Source organism: Octopus sinensis, linkage group LG25 (genome assembly GCF_006345805.1).
Source record: "Octopus sinensis linkage group LG25, ASM634580v1, whole genome shotgun sequence".
In the NCBI taxonomy this organism is placed as follows: domain Eukaryota; kingdom Metazoa; phylum Mollusca; class Cephalopoda; order Octopoda; family Octopodidae; genus Octopus; species Octopus sinensis.
This window is the reverse complement of record NC_043021.1, coordinates 17238556-17263982: the sequence shown is the minus strand read 5'-3', so window position 1 is coordinate 17263982 and position 25427 is coordinate 17238556. Positions and strand designations below refer to the sequence as shown.

The following is a 25427-nucleotide window of genomic DNA, read 5'->3' as shown; positions in this document are numbered from 1 at the left end:
TCAAACGAGTAAAATTCATTGTCTTTATCATTTCCACCTTAGCGAAGGCGGAGATATTGTTTTCAGTGGTGTTTGTTTCTTTGTTTGTCTGCGGACAAGATATCTCAAGAACCACTACAAGATAAACGAGCGTGGCCGTTTGCGAGCTCCGTCTGGCACCTGTGCGGGTGGCACGTAAAAGACACCCACTACACTCACGGAGTGGTTGGCATTAGGAAGGGCATCCAGCCGTAGAAACATTGCCAGATCAGACTGGAGCCTGGTGCAGCCTCCTGGCTTCCCAGACCCCAGTTGAACCGTCCAACCCATGCTAGCATGGAAAGCGAACGCTAAATGATGATGATGATGATTTTTCTGCTTTGTTTGGGTAAGTTACCCAATAGTACTGCTGTTCTAACAGCAATTCTCCATTCGAAAAAAGAATCTCTTTTTATTTCTATTGTACAATACACACACACATACATACATACATATATATATATATATACATACATTAGTCAAACAAATCGACCCCAGTAATATTTTCTTTTTAAGCCTGGTTTTTCAGACTCTTTTGCTGGGTGGCTAAGTTACAGAGACGTAAGCAAACCAACACCGGTTGTCAAGCAGTGGTACAGAACAAGTACATAGACATGCGCGCGCGTTATTGGCTTCCTTCAGTTTCCGTCTCCGAAATCCATTCACAAGGCTTTGATCAGCTCCAGGCTATAGTAGAAGACACTTGCCCAAGGTGCCGCGCAGTGGAACTGAACCCGGAAGCATGTGCTTGGAAAACAAAGACCGAAATATTTCAATCGAAACATATCTATCGATCTGGATAACACTGATGCTGAAAATAGTTGGTCGAGATACCGCGAGTTGTTGAAAATCTCCTTCCGGGTCGACATTTAAGAAACAAATTCAAAGGGCCCGGATAGTCAGGGGAGGCTACTCTCATTTGCTTCAACGATAGCCAGCTGGAATTTTCCGTGTGATTCCAAGGGAGGTAACTTTCATGACCAAACTTGACGTCATGGAAGATGTTCTCAAAATGTCCCCCGAATTCACACATCATCCGTCTTATAACAGGAAGAGATGTACTGGACAATGTATTCCTTGACAACTATAAGAAGGCAGGATTGTCGTGTCGGAAACAGACTCGATCAGAGTTTCATACAGAGCCAAACAACAACAATAAACAGTTTGAAGAAATAGTCAGTGGTCGTTCAACTTTGTAGAAATAGCAGCTAAATCTCGAATTATTCTTTAACATCTTCAGAAGTTAACACCTACTGGATACCGTAGTGCTAGACATGCCATACCCGAGGTTTCAGTTCATTTATTCATACACCTGATCGATTTGCAGCTGTAATCGATGAGGGAAGCAGACAACAGCAATTTCAAAATATATCTTTTATATCAATATAAGAAACCTACAGAACGATTATCGGGCTTACAAGATAAAATGAAATATTTATTTAATAGTATAAACACTCCTAATCTTCCCCAGAAAACCTTGTCTCAACGTGGAATTTTGTAATGGAATTCCACCTTACAGTAAGATTTCTTACTCACGCCTCCGCAACGTGAGGGAGGCGTTTTCATAAATTTACATTTCATTATATTCCACAACAATTTAACCAGAAAAGTTTTAATTTCTTATCCCATTTTTCAGGATTCAGTCCCCAACGTCGTCTGGTTTAACACTGCCACCTTGTGCCTAGGTACCTTCAGCAGGGGGAGTTAATTCTGTTGTAAGCACTCAGACCAGTACATCACCACCAATACCACATTCTTTTGTCCCAACCAAACAGGAATCAGTTTAATAAGGAAGACACTACTTGGTCATTTGACTTGCAGCCAAAACCCCTCAGATCACAAAAATCGGACTAAAATTACAAAATTTAATGTTAGACGGGTTTGTCAAGGCTGCTAACCTCAGGCAAAACAACTGCCAACAGACTCAGATGAAAAAAAAATGAAGAAAGTTGATAATTGAGTGAGAAGGGTTTTTAAAACTATAAGGGAGGAGGGATTTTAAAAAGGTATTAATATTAAATCATCGTTTAACGTCCTCCTTCCATGCTGGCATGGGTGGAACGGTTTGACAGGAGCTAGCCAGGCAGAAGCCTGCACTAAACTTCTGTGTCTATTTTGGCACGGCTTTTTTACAGCTGGATGTCCTTCCTAATACCTATTTCTTTACTACCCACAAGGGGCTAAACATAGAGGGGACAAACAAGGACAGACAAACGGATTAAGTCGATTATATCGACCCCAGTGCGTAACTGGTACTTATTTAATCGACCCCGAAAGGATGAAAGGCAAAGTCGACCTCGGTGGAATTTGAACTCAGAACGTAGCGGCAGGCAAAATACCGCTGAGCATTTCACCCAGTGTGCTAACGTCTCTGCTAGCTCGCCACCTTAATACCAACCACTCCTAATACCAACCCTTCCTTACACCAACCGCTCCACAGATTGGGCTGAGTGCTTTTTACGTGGCACCAGCGCAGGTGAGGTCTGTTTTGGCACAATTTTTACAACTGGATGCCCTTCTAAATGCCAACCACTTCACAGTGTGAACTGGATGCTTTTTAAGTGACACCTGCACTGGTAGGGGTCACCAAGTAACTTTGCAAGGGAACAATTATAAAATACTGAAATGGTAGGGGACAAATATTTTGTCTATCTTTAGTTTCCATATTGTGAGGAGCTTTCCTTTTTCTGCCATAAATTATTTTAAAGTGGGGTTAATAAATGAGGGTTATTCAGAATGGGGTCAGGGGGTGGTCCCCAATCACTGGGTCGTGGGCCAGTATCAGGTCACACAGAAAGATAAACCTTTTAATTTTATTTCTATTTTGACTACCCCAGTCTGCTAGGTACTCTTGCTTTATATATGTATTCTCTTGTTTCAGTCATTAGACTGCGGCCATGCTGGGGCTGCCACCTTGAAGGATTTTAGTTCAATGAATTGACCCCAGTAATTGTTTTTTTTAAAGCCTAGTTCATATTCTATCAGCCTCTTTTGCCGAACCCCTGACTTATGGGGACATAAACACACCAACACTGGTTGTCGAGCAGTGATAGGGGACAAACACAGATACAAAGACACGCACACACACACACAGTGGGATTGAACCCAGAACCATGTCGTTGGGAAGCAAACCTCTTACTGGTTCATATTCTATCAGTCTCATTTCCTGATCCCCTAAGTTATGGGGATGTAAACACACCAACACCAGTTGTCAAGAGGAGAAACACAAATACAAAGACACACATCCATGCGCCTATGCACACATACATATGTGTATATAGGTACAACAGGCTTCTTTCAGTTTCCATCTACCAAACCCACTCACAAGGCTTTGGTCAGAAGACACTTGCCCAAGGTGCTACACAATGGGATTGAACCCAGAACCATGTGGTTGGGAAGCAAGCTTCTAACCACACAGCCACACTTGTCCCTATTACATACAATATTATAGATGCAGTAAGTAAATTATATCATTTCTTTGCACTTCATTGTATTTTGTTGTGTTGATGATCCCCCAGTTTGTGGGAAAATTGTCTTGCACGAGATGGATCCGTGGTGCAATAAAAGGTTGGGTACTACTGGTGTAGGGGAGAAGGGTACACCACCTCTTGCTCCCGCTCCCAGTCACTATGAATTCCACACATTTATTCAACAGAGCAGGAACATTATATGAAGACAGATGAACCAAAAGGCAGAAGAAGTGAGTGCTTACCGTTCCACTTTCCATCTTGTTCAGAGCATGGAAATCGAGATATTCCTTGCAGTTGACTAAACACTTGATGACTCTTTCGCTCTCTGTTTTGTCACGCAAAACAGAAAGTTCTGCAAGGTACCCTCGGAAGAAATGGTCAAACTTTTTCGTGCTTCCTGGAATCCAAAGAATATATGAAGACAAATTTGGAATTTTAAAACAGTACAAAGAATGAAAATGGTTGATAATATTTCTTATTCATATAGTACAGCTTGTTTGAGGAGGTGAGCGATTACAGCAGGGAGGACAAGACATTTTTAACTTCTATGAATGTGTGGTCCACTTGTCTAACCAACAGAACATCTAACTTGGTCAATTTAAATACTAGGTTGTCCGGAAAGTTCGCGCCGATTTATAGTAGCTTACCTTTCGACTTATTTTAGAAAATGGTTGAGTCCATAAAATAGGATTTGATTAAACCTCCATTTAGAGCACAGTTTAGCTATTTTTCGTGGAAGAAGGTTTATGTTCCTATAACCTATGTTAATTTTGTAACCCTTTAAAATGGAAGATAAGAAAGTTCATTTTCTGCACTTGTTGCTTTGGGAACCAGACAAAAATTGCTGCAGCTCGGCTGGGATGTGTTACCCCACCCTCCATATTCACCAGATATTGCTCCTTCGGATTTCCACTTATTCAGGTCTCTGCAGAATAGTCTTAATGGTGAAAATTTCAATTCCTTGGATGACGTAAAAAGATACCTTGATGAATTCTTTGCCATGAAACCATCTCAATTTCTGGGAAGGGGGCATTTTCAAGTTAAAGGAAAGATGGAGATGCATTGTGTAACAAAATGGTTCATATTTGGTTGATTAAAAATGTAATGGCAAGTATTTATTGACCTTTTTCTTTTCTTTAAAAATCGGCAAGAACTTTCCGGACAACCCAATAGTATTATGTGGCTGAATACTCCACAGGATTATATACTATGAATGTAATACAATTCTGGCAAAATCAGCACACATGTTGCATGTGTCATGCATGCATCATGTACATCATGAATGTGCACATGAATGAATGACAGTATGTGTGTCATCATCCTGCATCCACTTTCCATGCTGGCTTGGCTCAGACAGGTACATCACGCCCCAAATCTGCTCCTATTCAGAGTCAAAGCTCTCCCGCTCATATATTCCATTTTAGGGATGGCTTCTACAGCTGGACGCCCTTTCTAGCACCAACCACTTTACAGAATGTATTGAGTGCGTTTTATCATCGAACTGGCACTAAACAGGCAGCCAGTGAAACTGGTAAAGCACAGCAGCCGGATGCGGGATGCCAACACGCATGATGATGATGCGAGTTTTAAGAGAATAACTGCACATGAAGGACATTAACTGCAGTGTGCAAGAAAGAAGACTGCGGTGGTGTAGATTTGTAATGTCAATGAAGAAATGGTGGAGTGCCAAGTAATGAGGGGGGGAAGGGGCTGAAAGTGGCGGATCGAAGAAAACCTAAGCAGAAGTGGTGATGGCCAATTTCAGGATGCTAAACTTTAAAGAATATGATGAAGGACTGTGACAAGTGGCTCTGTTGGAAATGACACATTCAACCCATGCCAGCATGGAAAAGCAAACATAAAATGGAGAGGAGAAGGAAGAGTAGATAGAGAAGGAGGAGGAGATGATGGTATTCAGTATCATCATCATCATCATCACCATGACAACTAACAACAATGATGGCAATGATAAATTTAGAAATTGTAGAACCCTGTAAGCATCTCCTAGCTTGGATTTAAAAGAGCCAAAGTTCTGTAAGAAAGTGAAAAACACGTTTACGAGACAAAAATTCTCACCTTGCCAGCAAGCACCAACAACCAGTTCTGTGAAATGGACTTTTTTGGTTCTATGTAGGGGCCAATCGTCCACAACTTCAAAATCATGGTTTGAGGGGACGACAACTTTGCCATCAATATATAAACGGACCTAAATGGAAAAGATTAAGACAAATAATTAACAACATATTTGATTATTAAGACTTATCTGATAATTAGCAAATTCATATACTCTCTCTTCTTCTAATTATTTCAGTCATTGGACTGTGGGGCTTCACTGTACTTACTTGTCCTTGCTGCGGCATGCACCCAGGGTGGGTTCAGCCAACTCTGACCAATGAGATCACCAAGACCCTAATAAATGCTGACCACATCCGACGGTCAGCCCTAACATTCCAGCAGGTAAAGTAATGCTTCTGCCTGTAACCCCAAAAATTTATCATGTAAGTTTGTCAAAAGCCCCACTGGGGGACCAAATGCATTGGATGGTGCAGACAATGCAGACGTCATTCGTTGTTGAGGTGTAGAGGTCATGTTCGGAGTTTCAAAAATTCGCTCCAGCATGGCCACAGTCAAATGACTGAAACAAGAATAACAAAATAAGGTCATTGATCAGCCTAGGGGCACAGCAGAAGTCACTTGCCCATGGTGCCAGGTACTGAGATTGAACCCAAAACCACATGAATGGGGGACCAAACTTCTGGTTAAAGCAGTTTTAATTTTCCGAAAGACTTACCTCGGGGTAATCAACACTCAAGGCATAATGATGCCATTCGCCATCGTTAATCTGGGGCAGTTGCCATCTCCATTCCGCCGGGCTAAAAGCTTCCATGTCTTCTCCTTCGGCAGCTTCACGTCGCAGAAGAAACACCAATTTGTCTCCGTGAACAAACAGTCCGTAATGATGTCTATTCAAATCTGGATATAATTTTAAAATAGGATAAAATCTTTATAAGAATTCATCAAGTAGTTAGCATGAAAAACCTCAGAAGAGAAAAATCCACCAATTTTTCTCTTAAATATATTTATTTATATTATATAGAGGGCATTACTATACATAAATGACACACGCTAGGAGGGGCTCTTAAAGTCAAAAACTACCAAAGTAAAGCTATAGTAGAAGACATTTATGTATAGCAATGCCCTCTATATAATACAAATCTGTATATATATATATATATATATATATATATAAAAATGGAAAAAAAAAACGTAAAATACTTAATAATGATGAGAAGACAGAGAAAAGGGGGGGAGACAAGAAGAGGAGAGAAAGGAGAAAGAAAAAGAGAGAGAATAGGAGAGATGGGGGGAGAGAAAGGGAGAGAGGAAGAGAGAGAGAGAGAAAAGGGGAGAGGGAGTGAGGAAGGGAAAAGCAAGAAAAAGAGAGAAAGAGGGGGAGAGAGAATAGAAGAGAGCAATTCTTTGAGTTTTACTAAGAATCCAAACTTCAACCGAAAAGCCCAAAAAAGCCACTTACGTTCTCCATCAGACATACAAAGAATGTGTTCTTTTCGTGCCTTGTTTGGTGATGATTGTCCACCGAACCTCTTGGAGTTGTGTTCGCGCTTCATCCAGGTAGAAATGGTAAAGTGACTGGTGAGAGAATGATTGAGATGGCCATCAGGAACCTCGACTGCATTAGTCTGGCCGTCAAACGCAAAGATTTGATCACTCTCTTTACCGTCATCTGTTGGTAGGCTTGATGTCCAAGTAGCAACACTTGGAGATGGTAACAGATCAACACTATCGCCATTAGCACCTGAAAATCAAAGACAACAAAATGCTAAGTTTACAAATAAAATACAGACAAAGAACAGTAAAGTATAGATGTTGATGTATAGTTGCAACGAAGCCCTGTTAGAGCAGTGGTTCCCAAATATATTCAGGCTACTGCCCCCTTGTTCCAAGGACACATTCCTACTGCCCCTACACACCACCACAGAGAGACCATTTTCTGCAGCAAATTTGAAACAAATAAAATTTAATTACCCTTTATTTTGTTTGGGGGTTTTTTTGACATCCATTGCCCCGTTTTGGTCGCCCCATTATCACCCCATTTTTCTTTAACACCCCACTGAATCTTTCCACCATCCCCCAGGCAGGTGGCACCACCCACTTTGGGAAGCACTGTGTTGGAGGGCAGTTGTATGGCATGCAGGTATTTGACCTTTGACCAAACAATTTGAAGTGTGACCTGTAGAACGATTTCACCAATTCTATCAGGTCTGGCTCTGGCTGAGAACCACAACATCCTGAAATGCAGTGAGGAGAACATATGGTATACAGTGTGATAATTGAGATATCCCACACTCCCTCCACTCAGCCTGTCTATTCCACTATATCTAGAGGTGCTAGTCATGGCTACCGTATAGGTGGGCATGGCGGACTCATCATTGCACAACAGTTACTGCTCTTTCTTTGTACTGACTGTCACAACACATCAGACTTTTTGGTTATTCATGTTGTAGGCAACTCTGTGCTTCACCCAGGACATCATCCCCATCATTCAGCATCTATTTTCCATGCTGGTATGGGCTGGACAGTTTGACCAGAGCTGGCAAGCCAGAGAACTGCACCGGGCACCAGTTATCTGTTTTGGCAGGTTTTCTATGACTCAATGCCCTTCCTAACGCCAACCACTTTACAGAGTGTACTAGGTGCATTTTACATGACACCAGCACAATATTCAATAATTCATCATCATCATTGTTTAACGTCCGTTTTCCATGCTAGCATGGGTTGGACGGTTCGACCGGTGTCTGGGAAACCAGGAGGCTGCGCCAAGCTCCAGTCTGATCTGGCACTGTTTCTACAGCTGGATGCCCTTCCTAACACCAACCACTTGTGAGTGTAGTGGGTGCTTTTTACGTGCCACTAGCACAGGTGCCAGAGGAGGCTAGCAAATGGCCACGATCAGTTGGTGCTTTTTACATGTCACCGACACAGACTCCAGTGAGCCGGCGCTGGCATCAGCCACGTTCGGATGGTACTTTTTACGTGCCACCGGCTCAGGTATCTTAACTACAATTTCCATTTGATTTTTAAGTCACAGCATATCTCGGAGGTCTCGGTCTTCGTCCCTTAATATAATCCCTTTATTTGTGGCACTGTCAGTTATGACAACAAGGGCTCCATTTGATCCAATCAACAGAACAGCCTGCTCGTAAAATTAACATTTAAGTGGCTAAGGACTCCACAGACACATGTACCCTTAATGTAGTTCTCGGTGGGGGAGATTCAGCGTGACACGGAGTGTGACAAGGATGGCTCCTTTGAAAATACAGGTACAACAGACACAGGAAGAAAGAGTACAGCAGGGTTCGCCACCGCCCCTTGCCAGAGCCTCATGGAGCTTTAGGTGTTTTTGCTCAATAAACACTCACAACACACAGTCTGGGAATCAAAACTGCAATCCCATGACCATGAGTCTGATGCCCTAACCACTGGGCCATTGCGCCTCCACAAATCCCTGTAGTATAATAAGAAGTAAGGAAAATTTGGCTGCTATTTCTAGCAGGTTAAGCAACCACAAACGTTTCCTCGTTGATTCAGTGGTAGTCATAGTAATGATGATGGTTGTGTGTGTCTGAGGAGGGGTAGTTATAGTAGTGTTGTGATAACTATAATGGAGTAGTAGCAGTGGTAGTAGTAGTAGTAATAATGGTGGTGGTAGTAGTAATAGTGGTGATAGTAATAGTAGTTGTGGAGGTAGTAGTAGTGGTGGTGGTGGTGTATAATAGCAACAGCATATAATAATTGCAACGCAGTGGTAGTAGTATCAACAGTTGTGGTGGCAGTAATCCTAATCAATTCTTCCTTATCTTACTCATTCCTCTCTAATTACAATTAATTAACGTTATTTTCGTGATGACCTTTAGGGATGGCAATTTTTGAAGCTTAGCTTTGCAATCATTCTGCCGCCATTGTGTTAAATACAGAAAGCTATAATAATAATAATAATAATAATAATAATAATAATAGCAGCAGCAGCCATTCAAGAATTTGAACCTGGAGATTTCCATTCCCAGCAACTTCGAGGGCCACCTCCAAGTGGTGTCGGGCATCAACGAAGAGCCCTCGACTACAACAAAACGACCAAAGTTTTTTTTTTTTTTTTCCTTTTCCAAGGTCTGGGGTCTCCCACCCTTAAAGCCCTAGACCATCACCTAATCACCCTTACCCGTTGCTTAACAACAACAACAGCAGCAGTAATAATAATAATAATAATAATAATACGTACCACAGAGTTTCCTTTGTGATGAGATGGAGTAGGTATCTCTGTCACAGCCTTTACCAATGTGCTTAGTTGTAAGCACCATCCGAATGGACACTTTCTCAACTTGACACGGTTTGTCACAGAGGTCGAGGTGTGCATGTTCACTGATCTTTTGACGGCCAGAATTTGGCATGTATTCTAGGTGCTGCTGGATACCTAAACAACACAGAGAAAAACAGAAATTCTATCACAAACATTTTATCAACTGACATTCGACGAGAATCATTTCAACACGTTCTCTGCCGTGTTTTAATGTCTATTTTAACCTCTTCAGGGGTTTACCTTCTGTCTAAGTCTACCCTGAAGGTAATCAAGATGTTTTGGCAACTGGACGTTCTTCCCGTCGCCAACTCTTACTTGTTTATCAAGTGAAGGTACCTGTACATATAACACTCAGTCACACACCTGTACATATAACACTAAGTCACACACCTGTACATATAACACTAAGTCACACACCTGTACATATAACACTCAGTCACACACCTGTACATATAACACTCAGTCACACACCTGTACGTATAACACTCAGTCACACACCTGTACGTATAACACTAAATCACACACCTGTACATATAACACTATGTCACACACCTGTACGTATAACACTAAATCACACACCTGTACATATAACACTAAGTCACACACCTGTACATATAACACTCAGTCACACACATGTACGTATAACACTCAGTCACACACCTGTACATATAAATCTACAAATACAAAAATAGGGGGGGAAAAAAATTACCTTTCCAACCAACTTCACACTTCTTCTTCACCAAAATATTAACGAGGACTGGTTTGGATCGCTTTCTGGTACAACTTTCTGCTACCACACTGATCATGTAGTTATGTCTTTTGGCATGATCCAGAGGAACAGTATTTTTGAGAACACCTGAAATTAGAGACATGTAAAGCATTAAGTCCCAAAGGAAGGGGTAAATGTGGAAAAAAGTTTTGGAATAATATTTGGAACAGAAGGAAAGAGCACAAGAAAAAGGCAGAATGGTTTCACCCTTTAGCATCTTATAATAATTCAGCTTCTTCCTCCATTACTTAACCTGTCTGTAGCGCTTCCTCGTGATTAGTTGAGGGGTGGGGGGAGAAGTGGTGGTAAGTGAAATGTGTAATATTATTTTTTAACTAAGATTTTTTTTTCCTTTCGTTACTTTGCCTGTCTGAGACACTTTCATGTTATTAGTTGAGAGGAAAGGCAAACAGCGAAAGAAAAATGAGAGAGAAAAAGAGGATAAGGCGAAGAGTGAGAGAGAAAAAGGGAGAGTGTTGTGTACTGTCTATAAAATTGGGCATAAAGTATATAAAGTGCATTAACCCTTTTCTTACCGTATTCATTTTGAGATGCTTTGTATTTCTTTCAATTAATTTTAAATATAACAATGAACTTAGTAAAATAACTTAGTCACAATTTATGCTCCTAACACTAGCTTAATGATAACTAAGGTTTGGTGGAAGATTTTAATTCAAAACTTATGAAAACAAGATATTTGTACTGCAGAGCCAGAGCCAGTTTCAGCCGGGTTGGTCACGAAAGGGTTAAGTAATCATTGTATTCCAATTCCCTTCACTTATCAATGACTAGCAGATCTGTGACTATTTTTTGATACAGACACAACACAGGCTATGCTATCAGGTTTTTTTTGGATAAAGTTGTCAGAAATAACCCAATAGGCTTACTATTAATTCCGTCAAATATTCACGGGTCCCACTAATTCGTATTATTCTACCGAAAGTAATGCTTATTTATTCACATTGCTTTGGATTAATCATGCATTATCTTGTAGCGTTGTGATTTTGAGGAAATGACTTTATGTTTACAGTGATATTGTAGGGTTGATGTGAAAGGCAAGAGCATAAAACAGGCAGAATATTTTAGCTGGACATGACTGGTTTAATTGCGAAAGGGTTAAAGATCTGAAAAGAGCCATAGTATATCTGAAGCAGTTAGAAATTATAATTACAGAGAGGAATTTTCGAGAAAGGAGTAAATATATGAACAACTGGAAGGCACCAAGTTCAGGCAGTGTACAGGGCTAGTGGATAAAAAAGGTTTAAAGAGTGCCACACAAGCATTGCGTTTGACCCTTTGGCTGATAACTGAAGGGGAGTTGGGGACTTTCTGTGTTTGCTTTCTGTTCGTCTGAGCACTTACTATGTTTTTTAACTTATTACATATACATACATATATATATATATATATATAATATGTGTGTGTGAAAATTAAGAAATGGAGTCAAACACAGGTGTTTTTCAAATCATTTATACTTCCAACATATGTTTCGCAAAAAGTATTGAGATTATTCTGGAATAATCTCATTACTTTCTTCGAAACATATGTTGGAAGTATAAATGACTTGTAAAACACCTGCATTTGACTCCATTTCTTAATTTATCCATGTTATACAAAAACGTTTCGCTGAACCCTGGAATTTCTACCTTTATAAGTAGGCTGTAATATCCTTGTGTGAATTTTTGCTACCCTGGTAACTATTTATTTTCTGTGTTATTTGTACACATTGAAAAAATACATATACATATATATATATATATAGATATATATATATATATACACACACACACACACACGCAGTTCAGCAACAGACACTCCTATGAAATAAGTACCAGATTTAAGAAAATAAAAACAAACACTCAGGTTATTACTCCAACTAAAATCCTCCGAGACAGTGTTCCAGCATGGCCACATTCCAATGAATGAAGCTACTAAAGTATCTCTAGTTAAGTCACATGACAGTTTTGGTATTAATTAATTAATCTTTAATAATCTACAATAATGTAAAAATATCTTTTTTTAGGTGAAAATATTTCAATTTGCCACCAAATAGGATTAAGAAAGAAAAAAGATTAAATGAATTTTTTTTTTTCTGTCTGGATAAGCTTAAAATCCCCTTTAAAAATATATTTAGCAATTTGGGGATTAAAGTAAATTCAATTTTTTTATCATCATCATCACTATTTTATTTTAAATCATTCATCTTTTACTTGTTTCAGTTATTAGACTGTGGCCACGCTGGGGCAATTGCTTTGAAGGGTTTCATTTGAACAAATTACCTCCACCCCACCCTGTACGTAGGTTTTTGTTTGTTTTTTGTTGTTTCTTTGATTTTTTTTAAAGTCTGGTACTTACTCCTGACTCCTTTGCCGAAGCACTAAGTTGTAAGGATGTAAACAAACCAACACAAACCATCAAGCAATTTTGCTTTTCTTTTTTTTTAAGACAGGCACCTACTCTATTAATCTCTTTTGCTGAACCGCTAAGTTACAGGTACATAAACACACCAAGTGGTGGTGGTGGTGGTGGTAGATGAACACAAAGACACCACATACATATTACACACACACACACACACACACATATTATACACACACACACACATGCATACATAAACATACACATAAGTACCGGTAGAGCCCTGGGGTTGATGTAATTGATTTAACTACTCTAGGGTAGAAATATAAAAAAACTGCATCCCTCTGGCCAAGCTATGTCAGGCCAATGTGGTAGAGTAGGCTCACCAAACGTGGAGGCGCGTGGCTTAGTGGTTAAGGCATCAGCACCATGATTGTAAGATTATGGTTTCGATTCCTGGACCGGGCGACGCATTGTGTTCTTGAGCAAAACACTTCATTTCACATTGTTCCAGTTCACTCAGCTGGCAAAAATGAGTAATGCTGCGATGGACTGGCGTCCTGTCCAGCTGGGGAACACATGCACCATAGAAAGCGGGAAACCGGGCCCATGAGCCTGGCTAGGCTTTAAAAAGGGCACATTTATTTATTTTTTTTTTTTCATTTAGGTTCACCAAACCAGGATGATCTCAAATTCACAGTTTCCATATCAGGCAGTGGTTGGTGGAGAGAATATGCTGAGGTCCTCATCCTGCAGTGGACTGAACAGGGGCAATGGAAATCCAGTGCATGATAAAGGAGCAAGTCAGCATCTGTCTTTTTTTTTTTTTTTTTTTTTTTTTTTAATTTAGTGATTTTCACCAGAAATAAGGAATTGCAACCATCAACCACACTGCTGCGCAACAAGTATAAGAGAGAAGCAGAGGAATGGTCAAAGGTTGGAGAGAGAAAGGGAGAGACATTTAAAATTGGGGGGAGAGGGAGAGAGAGAGGGAGAGAGAAAGAGAGAGAGAGAAAGAGAGAAAAGAGAAAGAAAGAAAGAGAGTAGTAGTATAGTAGTAGTAGTAGTAGTAGTAGTAGTAGTAGTATGGAAGCATGCCCTGTAACAATGCATTGCAGCATCCACCATTTGTTGGTGATTCCCTACCACTCCTGGCAGACGACACCTTGGCAGCACTCAGGGTGACAACCCTCCAACTTTTGGGTCTGTTTGGGTGTAGCCTTTGCTGGTGAGAGAGTTCTACAAGGCCAGAGTGCAGATCCTACTCATCATCTTCATTTAGTTACCTTTTAGCGACACAGAGAGAGAGAGATAGAACTATATGAAAAGGAGAAGAAAAAAATTTATACAGACGACTACTCACCATCGTTACTGATCTCAAATGGAACATCGTTGTCCAAAATAACATATCTACAAATCTTAGAGAAGTTCTTGGACTTGTCTTTGTCGGAAGCAGTCAGCTGAGTGATAGAACCAAAGACATGGCCCTCTTCCACCTCAACTTCATAACTGTCTTCATTAAATGTCGGCGGGTATTCATCAACATCTTCCACGTGGACAATCACAATGGATCTGCAGAAGAAAACAACAAGAATTAGACGTGGAATATTTACCAGATACTTCATCAACACACAGGGGTTTTCAACTGGGCTTCATGTGTCACCCTGCGAGGGGGGTCCATATAAGATTTCATGTGCAAAAAGTCAGTTATCATTCTACAATACACAAAACAATTGCATTCTTTTTTTTATACAATTCCTAAAAAATATTTAATTATAAAAATATAATAGGACAGGGAGAGAAAGGGATAGGGAGAGGCAGGGGTGGGGGAGGGAGAAGCAGGAACAGGGGAGAGATGGAGGGTCAGGGGAGAGACGGAGGGGAGTTGGGGAGAGACGGAGGGGAGTTGGAGACAGACAGAGGGGAGTTGGAGAGAGACGGAGGGGAGTTGGAGAGAGACGGAGGGGAGTTGGGGAGAGACGGAGGGGAGTTGGGGAGAGACGGGGGAGTTGGGGAGAGACGGGGAGAGTTGGGGAGAGACGGGGGGTTTGGGGAGAGACAGAGGGGAGTTGGGGAGAGACAGAGATGGAGGGGAAGTGGAGGGAGTAGACGCAGAGGACAGGGTGGAGACGGAGGGGACGGGGTGGAGACGGAGGGGGCAGGGACAAGGGGAGGGGAGTGGAGAGACGGGGGAGAGGTAAGGAGAGTGAGAGGACAGACAGGGAGAGAGGGGGAGGGCCACTTTGTTCTGAAGCAAATGTATATTGAGTTCTACACCAAGTTGTTAGTCTTACAATGCCTAAGCGAAAACATATATTTACAGATATATATAAGGATATCTGACTGTAGAAAATCTGCCTCAGGAAACTCCCATCTCATGCAAGTATGGAAAAGTGGCTGCTATGATGATGATGATGATGATGAAAGGCAAAGCATTTGATCAGAAATATGGAAACAAAAGAGTTAAATGACAGATCTAAGGGAAAACCAACAAAACACCACCAAAACCCAGACCTCTAAACTCAGACTGTTGTAACTATAGCAGGTGTTACTGCTGCTGTAATTTCTACTAGTTTTACTGATTTCTAAAAGAGAATTCCTTTACCGTTATAGAACACTACGCTGATAAGAAAAAGCTGAAACGTTTAAATTTCCAACACGCAATAAGATAACACTGCTGATAAGATCAGAGACGAAATGAAATAACATGCAATGTTTTAGATAAGGACAATTATCCTCTTAGCAACAACAGCAGCTCTCTTATTCAATACAGGTATGTATATGTGTGTGTTTGTATGTGTGTATATATATATATATATATATATACACATACAAACACACACAGGTATGCATATGGTGTTGCCACCACTTAAGACAGAGTCTTTTACAGAAACCTCCAAGGAACTAATCGGCCACTGTTTATCTTATCTCCAGTTTCTGAGGTGTTAAACCGGACGAGAGATAAATCACTGCCTAGGTCGGAACAGGAGACTAACGCAGAATACCTTGTACCAGCTGTCGGAGAGATTCAACTGGATCTATTTTTAATATTCCTAGCATCCCAAGAATCTGGAAAGTTGGCACTAATCTTATTATCTTAACCCTTTAGCATTCGGATTATTCTGTCAAATGTAATGCTTATTTATTCCTCACATTGTTTAGAAATTAATCATGTATTATCTCATAGCTTTGAAATGATGATGGGACTGCTTATTTTCCCGATGACATGGTAGGGTAGGTGTGAGAGGTCAGATCTGGACAGTTTGAACATATAACAGGTCAAATACTTTGGCCAGATATGGCCTGCTTAAATGGTAAAGAGTTAACCCTTTAGCATTTAAGCTGGACATATCGGGCCAAAATATTCTGCTCACTTTATGTTCAAACTGGCCAGATCTGAGCTCTCGCACCTATCCCACAATGTTGTTCTAAAAATAAACAATTACATCAAAATTTTGATGCTACAAGACAACAACTGATTAATTCAAAGCAATGTGAATTTAAAAAAAAAAAGCATTGCATTTGCCAAAATTACCTGAATGCTAAAGGGTTAAATACCAGATTCCTAAATGTTAATGTTAACAGAAGACAATTCTCTATGGTCTTTCTACAGGAGGAAGTGAAAAATGTGAAGGTGTGTGGCCTAGCATTTAGGGCATTGGACCTCACAATCATAAGATCATGGGCTTCAATTCCTGCATCAAGGTTTGCATTGTGTCCTTGAGTAAGGCACTTCCATTTCATATTATTCCAGTCTCTTCAGCTGTAAACAAGGACCAGCACCAGTTGTCGCCGTTCAAGAATTTGGACCTGGAGATCTCCATTTCCAGCAACTTCGAAGGCCACCGCCCAATGGTGTCGGGTGTCAACGAAGAACCCTCGACTACAACAAGACAACCAAAGTTTTTTTTTTTCTCCAAGGTCTGTGGTCTCCCGCCCCTAAGCCCTAGACCATCACCTAATCACCCTTACCCGTCTTGTTGCTTAACAACAACAGCACCAGTTGTCACATCATCGATACTGCATTGATCAAGACACAAAGGCCAAGAAGGGGTCAACATCTTCTCAACACCACAAAACACACAAGAAGCAACTAATGAAAGCAGGGTACACTCAAGCTGCTCATTCATACCATTTGTAAATAAAAGCTGACAATGTGGTGAGCAAATTCCTGCATACCTGGGTGTGTTATTTGTGATGGGGGTAACAGCTTCATCATCATCATCATCGTTTAACGTCTGATTCTGGCATGGGTTGGATGGTTTGACTGAAAACTGGTGAGCCAGGGAACTGCATCAGGTTCCAATCTGATTTGGCAAAGTTTCTACAATTGGATGCTCTTCCTAACAGCAACCACACCAGGCGTGTAGCGGGTGCTTTTTACATGCCATTGACATGAAACCAGCATCAACCACGACTACATAGACACAGTATATTGCCAGTCAAATGACTGAAACAAGTAAAAGTGTAAAAGAGCAACTCTGACACACAGACATTTAAATACAGAAATAACTTACTTGTTTGAATAATGATGTATTTCCCCGCAGTCATAAGCAACAATGGTGAACTTGTATTTTTCTCTTTTCTCGCAATTCAATGTCTCGCCAGCCTTCACAACAATTTTAGCCTCACCGGTTTCATTGTTGAGAAGTATGATTTCAAAAGGGACATCGTGTAGGTGCTGGCCGATGATTCCATAGCCGCAAATTTTGCCACCTCTGCCTTTGTCCGGATCAGTGGCGCTAAGAGGTGGATCCAGTTTCACTTCCCGTTCGTCCTCTTTAAGGCTTCCCAAGAAGATCGGTACACCATTTCGATTTCTCTCGGTCTTTACTAAAACGGGGTCGTTGTAATTTGGTTCTGGAAGGAAAAAGAAAAGAAAGAGAAAATAGAGTATATTTCATAGGAAATAAATTATGAAAAGGATAAAAGGGTTTTATGTATGTTGTACATTTGCTGGAACCAATTAAAAAGCTTCATAAAGATGCATTAATTTTAATGAAATAACTCTGAGGAGAAAAAAAAAAGGAGATTAAAAAAAAAGACATGAAAAAAAATTGCTCAAATAATTAAACCCTTCACCTGTGCTAGCGTGAAAAGAAAAGAACATGTAAATAATTTATAATAATAATGATAAGAATAATAATAATAGTGATATGCGAAAGCCTACTTTTTTACTATCGAGGGCTTATATGCCCCATTATTAGACTATTTTCTTTAGTCATTGCATAGTGATCCCTTATAAGCCTTAATTCTTTTCTTTTACTTGTTTCAGTCATTTTGACTGCAGCCATGCTGGAGCACCGTTTTTAGTTGAACAAGTCGACCCTAGGGCTTATTCTTTGTAAGCTGAGTCTCTTTTGCTGAACTGCTAAGTTACAGGGACGTAAACACAACATCAATTGTCAAGCGATGGTGGGGGGACAAACACAGATACACACACACACACGACAGGCTTCTTTCAGTTTCTGTCTACCAAATCCACTCACAAGGCTTTGGTCAGCCTGAGACTATGGTAGAAGTCACTTGCTTAAGTTGCCATGCAGTGGAACTGAACCCAGAACCATGTGGTTGGGAAGCAAGCTACTTACCAATGGAAATATAACAACAAAAAAGTTAATAACAATGACATTTTCTAAGATAGGTGCAAAGCCTAAAATTTGGTAAACGAGGATTAGTTGAGAGTTTTAACCCCAGAGCTTGATCGGTACTAATTCTATTAACACCAAAAGGACAAAAGGCAAAGATAGCCAGGATTTGAACTCAGAATGCAAAGCATCAAGAGAACATAATTCAAATTTTCCCAATGCTCTAACCATTCTGCCAATCCATTGCTCTTATAATGGTAGCTTTCAAATTTTGGCACAAGGCCAGCAATTCTAAGAGAGGGGAAAGTCGACTACATCAACCCCACTCCCCAATATTTCAGTAGTACTTATTTTATTGAGCCTGAAAGGATGACAGGCAAAGTCAACCTTGGAGTAATTTGAGCTCAGAACAAAGCTGAAAGAAATGCCACTAAGCATTTTGGCAAACAGGGTAACAATTCTGCCGGTTCACTGTCTCAGTCTGAATAATAATAATATTAACAATAATAATAATAATATTTGCCCTGATGCAGTACCAGGCAGTGGCTCTCATGGCTTCTGATCTTAACTGATTGGAAGTGTTTCATATACATTGTTTTGTCTTGGTATAAAAGATGGGCTACAGTATATATTCTGCTCAATACCACAGATTTGCTTGTCAGTTGTTTGACCATAACCAGTTGAGCATGTCCCTTAGTGGCTGACGATATGTGCATCTCTGATCACGAGCAGAAGTAGTGGGGGAGCATCATAGCCATGTGTTGAGAGGGATTCTTTGGGGTTTGAATAATTCACCTCTGGAAACATGGGTGGTTCTTTCAACATCCTTAAACAACCCTTATTCAGAGACCTTTTGAGCGGGATGGGCTACTCAACCTGAAGAAAATTCTAACTGGGCCCCACCTGCAAGGTCATGTGCTGTTTATCTTGATATGGGATCACCATGTCGCGCACATATGGTTGTGATGCATGTGCCCGGTGTACCCTTATCAGACGGGTAGTCATGATGGGTATATTGGACTTCGTATATTTTACCCCAGTGTTGCTTTGATGGCATGAACTGCTCTCTCACTCAATAATAATAATAATAATAATGATTATAATAATAATAATAATAATAGTGAATAAATTTTAATTAACACTGTAATATGAGGAAGAAAAGAAGACCGACCTCAGATCAAGCTACTTCGGCCATGTGCACGATCAAATCAAAACCATGCGGTGTGAGTAGCCAGTTTCATTATCATACCAGGAGACCTACAGGGGAAACTGAAAGGAATTCTTGGCTACACAGAAGATGCTGTGGTCTCAACAGATTTGCTGGGTGACACTCACAGCAGCATCTTTGATGCTGCGGCTGGCATCAGCCTTAAACGCCAACTTTGTCAAGCTGGTCTCCTGGTATGATAATAAAACAGGTTACTCACACCACGTGGTTGATCCGACTGTGCACAGGGCCAAAGTGGCTTGATCTGAGGTCGGTCGGTCTTTTCTTCCTCATATAAATAATAATAATAATAATAATAATAATTCTTTCTACAGGAAGCACAAGGCCTCGAATTTGGGAAAAGGGATTAAGTTGATTACATCGACCCCTAGTGCGTAACTGGTACTTATTTAGTTGACCCCAAAAGGATGAAAGGCAAAGTTGACTCTGGCAGAATTTGAAATACCGCTAAGCATTTCGCCCAGCGTGCTAACAACTCTGCCAGCTCACCACCTTGATGATGGTGATGATGATGATGATGATAATGATGATAATAATGATGATGATGATAATGATGATAATGATGATAATGATGATAATGATGATGATAATGATGATAATGATGATGATGATGATAATGATAATGATGATAATGATGATGATAATGATGATAAAGATGATGATAATGATGATGATAATGATGATGACGATAACAATAACAATAACAATAATAATAATAATAATAATCCTTTCTACTAAAGCACAAGGTCTGAAATTTGGAGGGAGGTGACAAATGGATCACATCGACCCCAGTGTTTCACTGGTTCTTAATTTGTCAACCTTGAAAGGATGAAAGGCAAAGTCGACCTCAACAGAATTTGAACTCAGAATGTAACGACGGGTGAAATAGCGCTAAGCATTTTGTCCGGTTTGCTAACGATCTTGTTAGCCTGCCACCTTAATGATAATAATAATCCTTTCTACAACAGGCACAAGGCCTGAAATTTCATAGGAGGGAACGAATCGTTTACATCGACCCCCCGGGTGTAACTGGTACTGATTTTATCAACCCTGAAATGATGAAAGGCAAAAACCGACCTCAGCAGAATTTGAACTCAGAAAGTAAAGACAGACAAAATTCAGTTAAGCATTTTACCCAACGTGCTAACAACTCTGCCAGCTCGCTACCTTAATAATAATAATAATAATGATAATAATTAATTCTTTTTATTGGCCACAAGGGCTGACACACATGATTAGAAAACAAAGGGACAAAACAGGACGAAAGGTTACAAAGGGTTGTGTCCGTTTGTGAAAAAATCGTGTAAAAACTGTGTAACAATCAAATAATATAACAACGAAAAACTCCCAATAGGGGGAGGCACTTCGAAAGGTTCCTGGTGGAAAAAACCCCATAAAAGCCAACGGGAGCCTGGTCAAAAGGGTAACAGTGAATCCAAGTCAATCCAAATGAAGCTGGTCTCTAAAGGCTTAAACAGGGCTGCAGTGTTACTGCATCCATCACAATGAAGGCTTCCAATAAAAGGAACCTTCTATATGGTCACATATATGTAAGAAATAGCAGCCAAATCCCCCACTAAAGAGACACGTTTGAATAAAGTAAATCCTACAGACACTATACCAGATGGTCATGATTGGAATATGTCAGGTCATAGGTCACTTCAATTAGATTCCATCTGGCTGTATGCACCAACAGAGCCAAGAACAAACTAAATGTGATTAAAACACCAAAAACACTTCAGTTTATGTCCAAACAACAACCAAATGGGTCACAAAGCAAATGGGAGACACCTAGGTAGTCACACAAACTGCTGGAAATGGTAGCAAATATTACTTCAAATTACACTCCGATGCATTAAAAAGAGAGCAACAGACAGACAATAATGTAGCCCAAGAAAAAGATAATACTTGACAGAAGAATGGGAAGGTCATGGCTGGAATGCCATTCATCCTATTTATGTTTGGTGAGGGCTGGCCTGAAGACTAAACATCCAATACTCAGGACAAAAGGGGGCCAGGCCCTTCAAACAAAACCACTTCCACACACCACTGCTATTTCCTGAACATGATGACATGGGTGGTTCCTGTGAGAAGTCATCCACCTGACCTTGTCCATTCAATAAATTAAGGTAACAAAAAAATATTGGAAATTCAAAGGATGGGTTCTTTTGAAAAAGCAACAGAAAAAAAAAACAGGAAGTGAAACTATGTGTATGTGTGTGTGTGTGTGTGTGTGTATATATGTATGTATACATACACAAATGCCTTATGATATGCATATATAAATATGCACAATACAAGACACACCCAGTTATACCACATTCACACACACACAATACAGCCTATGTGTGGTTGTGTGGTAAGAAGCTTGCTTCTTAACCACATGGTTCTGGGTTCAGTCCTACTGTGTGGCACCTTGGATGAGTGTCTTCTACTATAGCCTCAGGCCAACCAAAGCCGGAGTGGATTTGGTAGAGAAACTGAAAGAAGCTCGTCGTATGAATATGTAAGTGTGTGTGTGTTTATGTTCCCATAACTCAGCAGTTTGACAAAAGAAATTGATAAAGTAAGTATCATGCTTAACAAAAAAATAAAAAAGAAAAAAATTTAGTACTGGGGTTTTGATTCATTCAACTAAAAATTCTTTAAGGCATGGTGCCCCAGCATGGCCACAGTGAACCAAGTAAAAGATTATATATATATATACATATATATATATATATATATAAATGGGACAAGAACACAAAACATCCAGACAATTAGATGATACAAAAATGGGACAACAAAACATCCAGACAGATGATACAAAAAAAGGGACAAGAAAAAGCAAGGATGGGTCATTTGGAGCTTTCTTTCCTCAGTCGAGTTCCAGCTTATCTTTGCAATTTCAGTTGGTTGTACTTGAGATTGCTCCAATCTGGCCAGCCCCAAGGAAAATCTAATCTTGGAAGAAAGCAGTGAATGTATATGAAAACAAGGATAGGAAAAAAAAATGGAGAAATGGTACACAAATACAGATGTAAATAAAGGACATTAACAACAGGTGTCTTTCGACTAAGGACAAATTAAATTAAGCTGGCGTGTGTGGAAGTGAAGCCTTACGGCAGGGACATAAGATTTAACAGGCTTGGGGAAGAATATAGATGTTGCATGGATGGTAGTCGAACCAAGAAAGAAGGTTCAGAATGGGCCAAACACCGGTTACGTGGAAGGAGAGGAGAGAGATAGGTAGAGGCAGAGGAATAGAAGAAATAGGGAGGGACAAGGAAAAAAGAAAAGGGACAGAGTGAATTGAAAGAGAAGGGAAGGTGAGAATGAAGAGAAAGCCATGGAGAATGTGAGAGAGGAGGAACGAAAGAAATAAGAGTGGAAAGAATGAACTCCACACAAGGACCCCTCAAACTTTGGAGATGTACAGATTACTTTAAAATTTCTAGAAATTCTTTAAAATTTCTAGAATTCTAAATTTGTTTTAGAAATTCTAAATTTCTAAAACAAATTTAGAATGGAATTTGTTTTAGAATTCTATTCTAAAACAAATAGAATTCTCTTTTATTTGTTTCAGTCATTAGACTGTGGCCATGCTGGGGCACCACATTGAAGACTTTTTTTACCTGAAAGAATTCACCTCAGTACTTTTCTCTCTTTTTAAGCCTACTACTTATTCTATCGATCACTTTTGCCAAACCACCAAGTTACAGGGACATAAACACACCAACACATATACGACAGGTTTCTTTCAGTTTCTGTCTACCAAATCCACACACAAGGCTTTGGTGGGCAGAAGACACTTGCCCAAGGTGCTTTGGTTGGTGGAAGATATTTGCCCAAGGTGCCACAAAGTGGGACTGAACCTGGAACTATATGGTTGAGAAGCAAACTTCTTACCACACAGCCACATATGTGGATGAATTCTATAGAACATGAGCTAATTATGCGTAAAATCCAGGTCAGTGCTGATTGAGCACATTCATAATTGAATTAATTCCACTAGTTTTCTGGTCAACAAATAATGTAATTTTAGATATCCTTAACATGTCCTTTGCATTTTTTTTAACATTATGGTGTGATCTGAAGGAAAATTAGTTATTTCATGTCGTTTAACAAAATTCAATCTTATCAGAAAGAGTAAATGAACGCAACCAGAAATTGACAAACGCAATTTCCTCATCATGGCCTTGAGTAATACAAGAACTTAAGATTTTCTTTAAATGAAGCCACACTCCTGTCCGTATTTTACAAAAGGGAATATTATATCAATATCATATCAATATGTAATTGCCTTCTGTGAGTGATTCCATTCAAGTCAAACAATAAAACGCAATCGTAATGAACCTTATGCTCCACCCCGTCTCCACCATCACATTTAATACATCGGTCAAGGTTTCCAAATATAATTCTTTCTTCCCTTAACAACATCAACAATTTGCTTTTAATCAAGGCCCGAGGACAAGCAATTTTGATGGGAGGGCAATTAATTACATTGACCATAGCACATGACTGGTACTTTATTCGGTCAACCCTGAAAGGGTGAAGGCAAAGTTGAGGCCCGGGAAAGATCTGAACCCAAAATGTAAAGAATCGGGACCTTGGGCAAGCATCTTCTGCTATAGGCCGGGGACGACCAAAGCCTTGTGAGTAGATTTGGTAGATGGAAACTGAAAGAAGCCCATCATGTGTGTGTGCATATATGTATATGTGAGAATTGTGTGTACGTTTGTGTCTCTTGAATTGATATCGTGAGTAGATTTGGTAGATGGAAATTGAAAGAAGCCCATCATGTGTGTGTGTGTGTTATGTGTGTGTGTGTGTATATATGTATATGTGAGAATTGTGTGTGTGTTTGTGTCTCTTGAATTGATATCGTATGACAGTTGTAAACGAGTGTCACTGTTACACAAGCAGTGTCATTCAATTCCAATATTCAGTGAAATCAGGTCCGGCCATGGGGGAAGTATTACCTTATTTGGAAACGGGTGACGGTTGGTGACAGGAAGGGCATTCAGTGGCCATAGAAAATCTGCCTCAAATAAATTCCATCTGACCCATGCAGGCATGGAAAAGTGAACGTTAAAACAACAATGAAACTGACGGTACATATCTATGTGTGCATAAGGCGGCGAGATGGCAGAGTGGTTAACACGCTGGGTGAAATGTTTAGCGGTATTTCGCCCGTCGCTATGTTCTGTGTTCAAATTCCGCCGAGGTCAACTTTGCCTTTCATCCTTTCGGGGTCAATAAATTAAGTACCAGTTACGCACTGGGGTCGATATAATCAATTTAATCCGTTTGTCTGTCCTTGTTTGTCCTCTCTGTGTTTAGCCCCTTGTGGGTAGTAAAGAAATAGGTAATTCTTTCGGCTCTTTACGTTCTGAGTTCAAACTCCACCGAGGTCAACTTTGCCTTTCATCCTTTCGGGGTCGAAAAATTAAGTACCAGTTATGCACTGGGGTCGATGTAATTGACTTAATCCGTTTGTCTGTCCTTGTTTGTCCCCTCTATGTTTAGCCCCTTGTGGGTAGTAAAGAAATAGGTACATATCTATGTGTCCATGTGCATGTTTATGAAATACGTGCACGCTTGTGTATGAGTACGTGCGTGCGTGCACACACGTGCGTAC

At 40.1% G+C, this 25427-nt stretch overlaps 1 protein-coding gene across 1 annotated transcript in view; it reads right to left on the bottom strand.

Annotated features, from left to right (window-relative positions):
* LOC115224570 (calsyntenin-1) overlaps positions 1 to 25427 on the bottom strand; it is a 90232-nt gene that overhangs the window by 13522 nt on the left and 51283 nt on the right. The window contains exons 2-9 of the mRNA XM_029795495.2: positions 17509 to 17851; positions 14355 to 14563; positions 10574 to 10720; positions 9787 to 9978; positions 7024 to 7305; positions 6280 to 6461; positions 5565 to 5694; positions 3731 to 3885 (exon numbers count right to left, since the gene is read on the bottom strand). Of these exons, the coding sequence (XP_029651355.1) occupies positions 3731 to 3885; positions 5565 to 5694; positions 6280 to 6461; positions 7024 to 7305; positions 9787 to 9978; positions 10574 to 10720; positions 14355 to 14563; positions 17509 to 17851 (1640 nt within the window). The remainder of the gene's footprint in view (positions 1 to 3730; positions 3886 to 5564; positions 5695 to 6279; positions 6462 to 7023; positions 7306 to 9786; positions 9979 to 10573; positions 10721 to 14354; positions 14564 to 17508; positions 17852 to 25427) is intronic.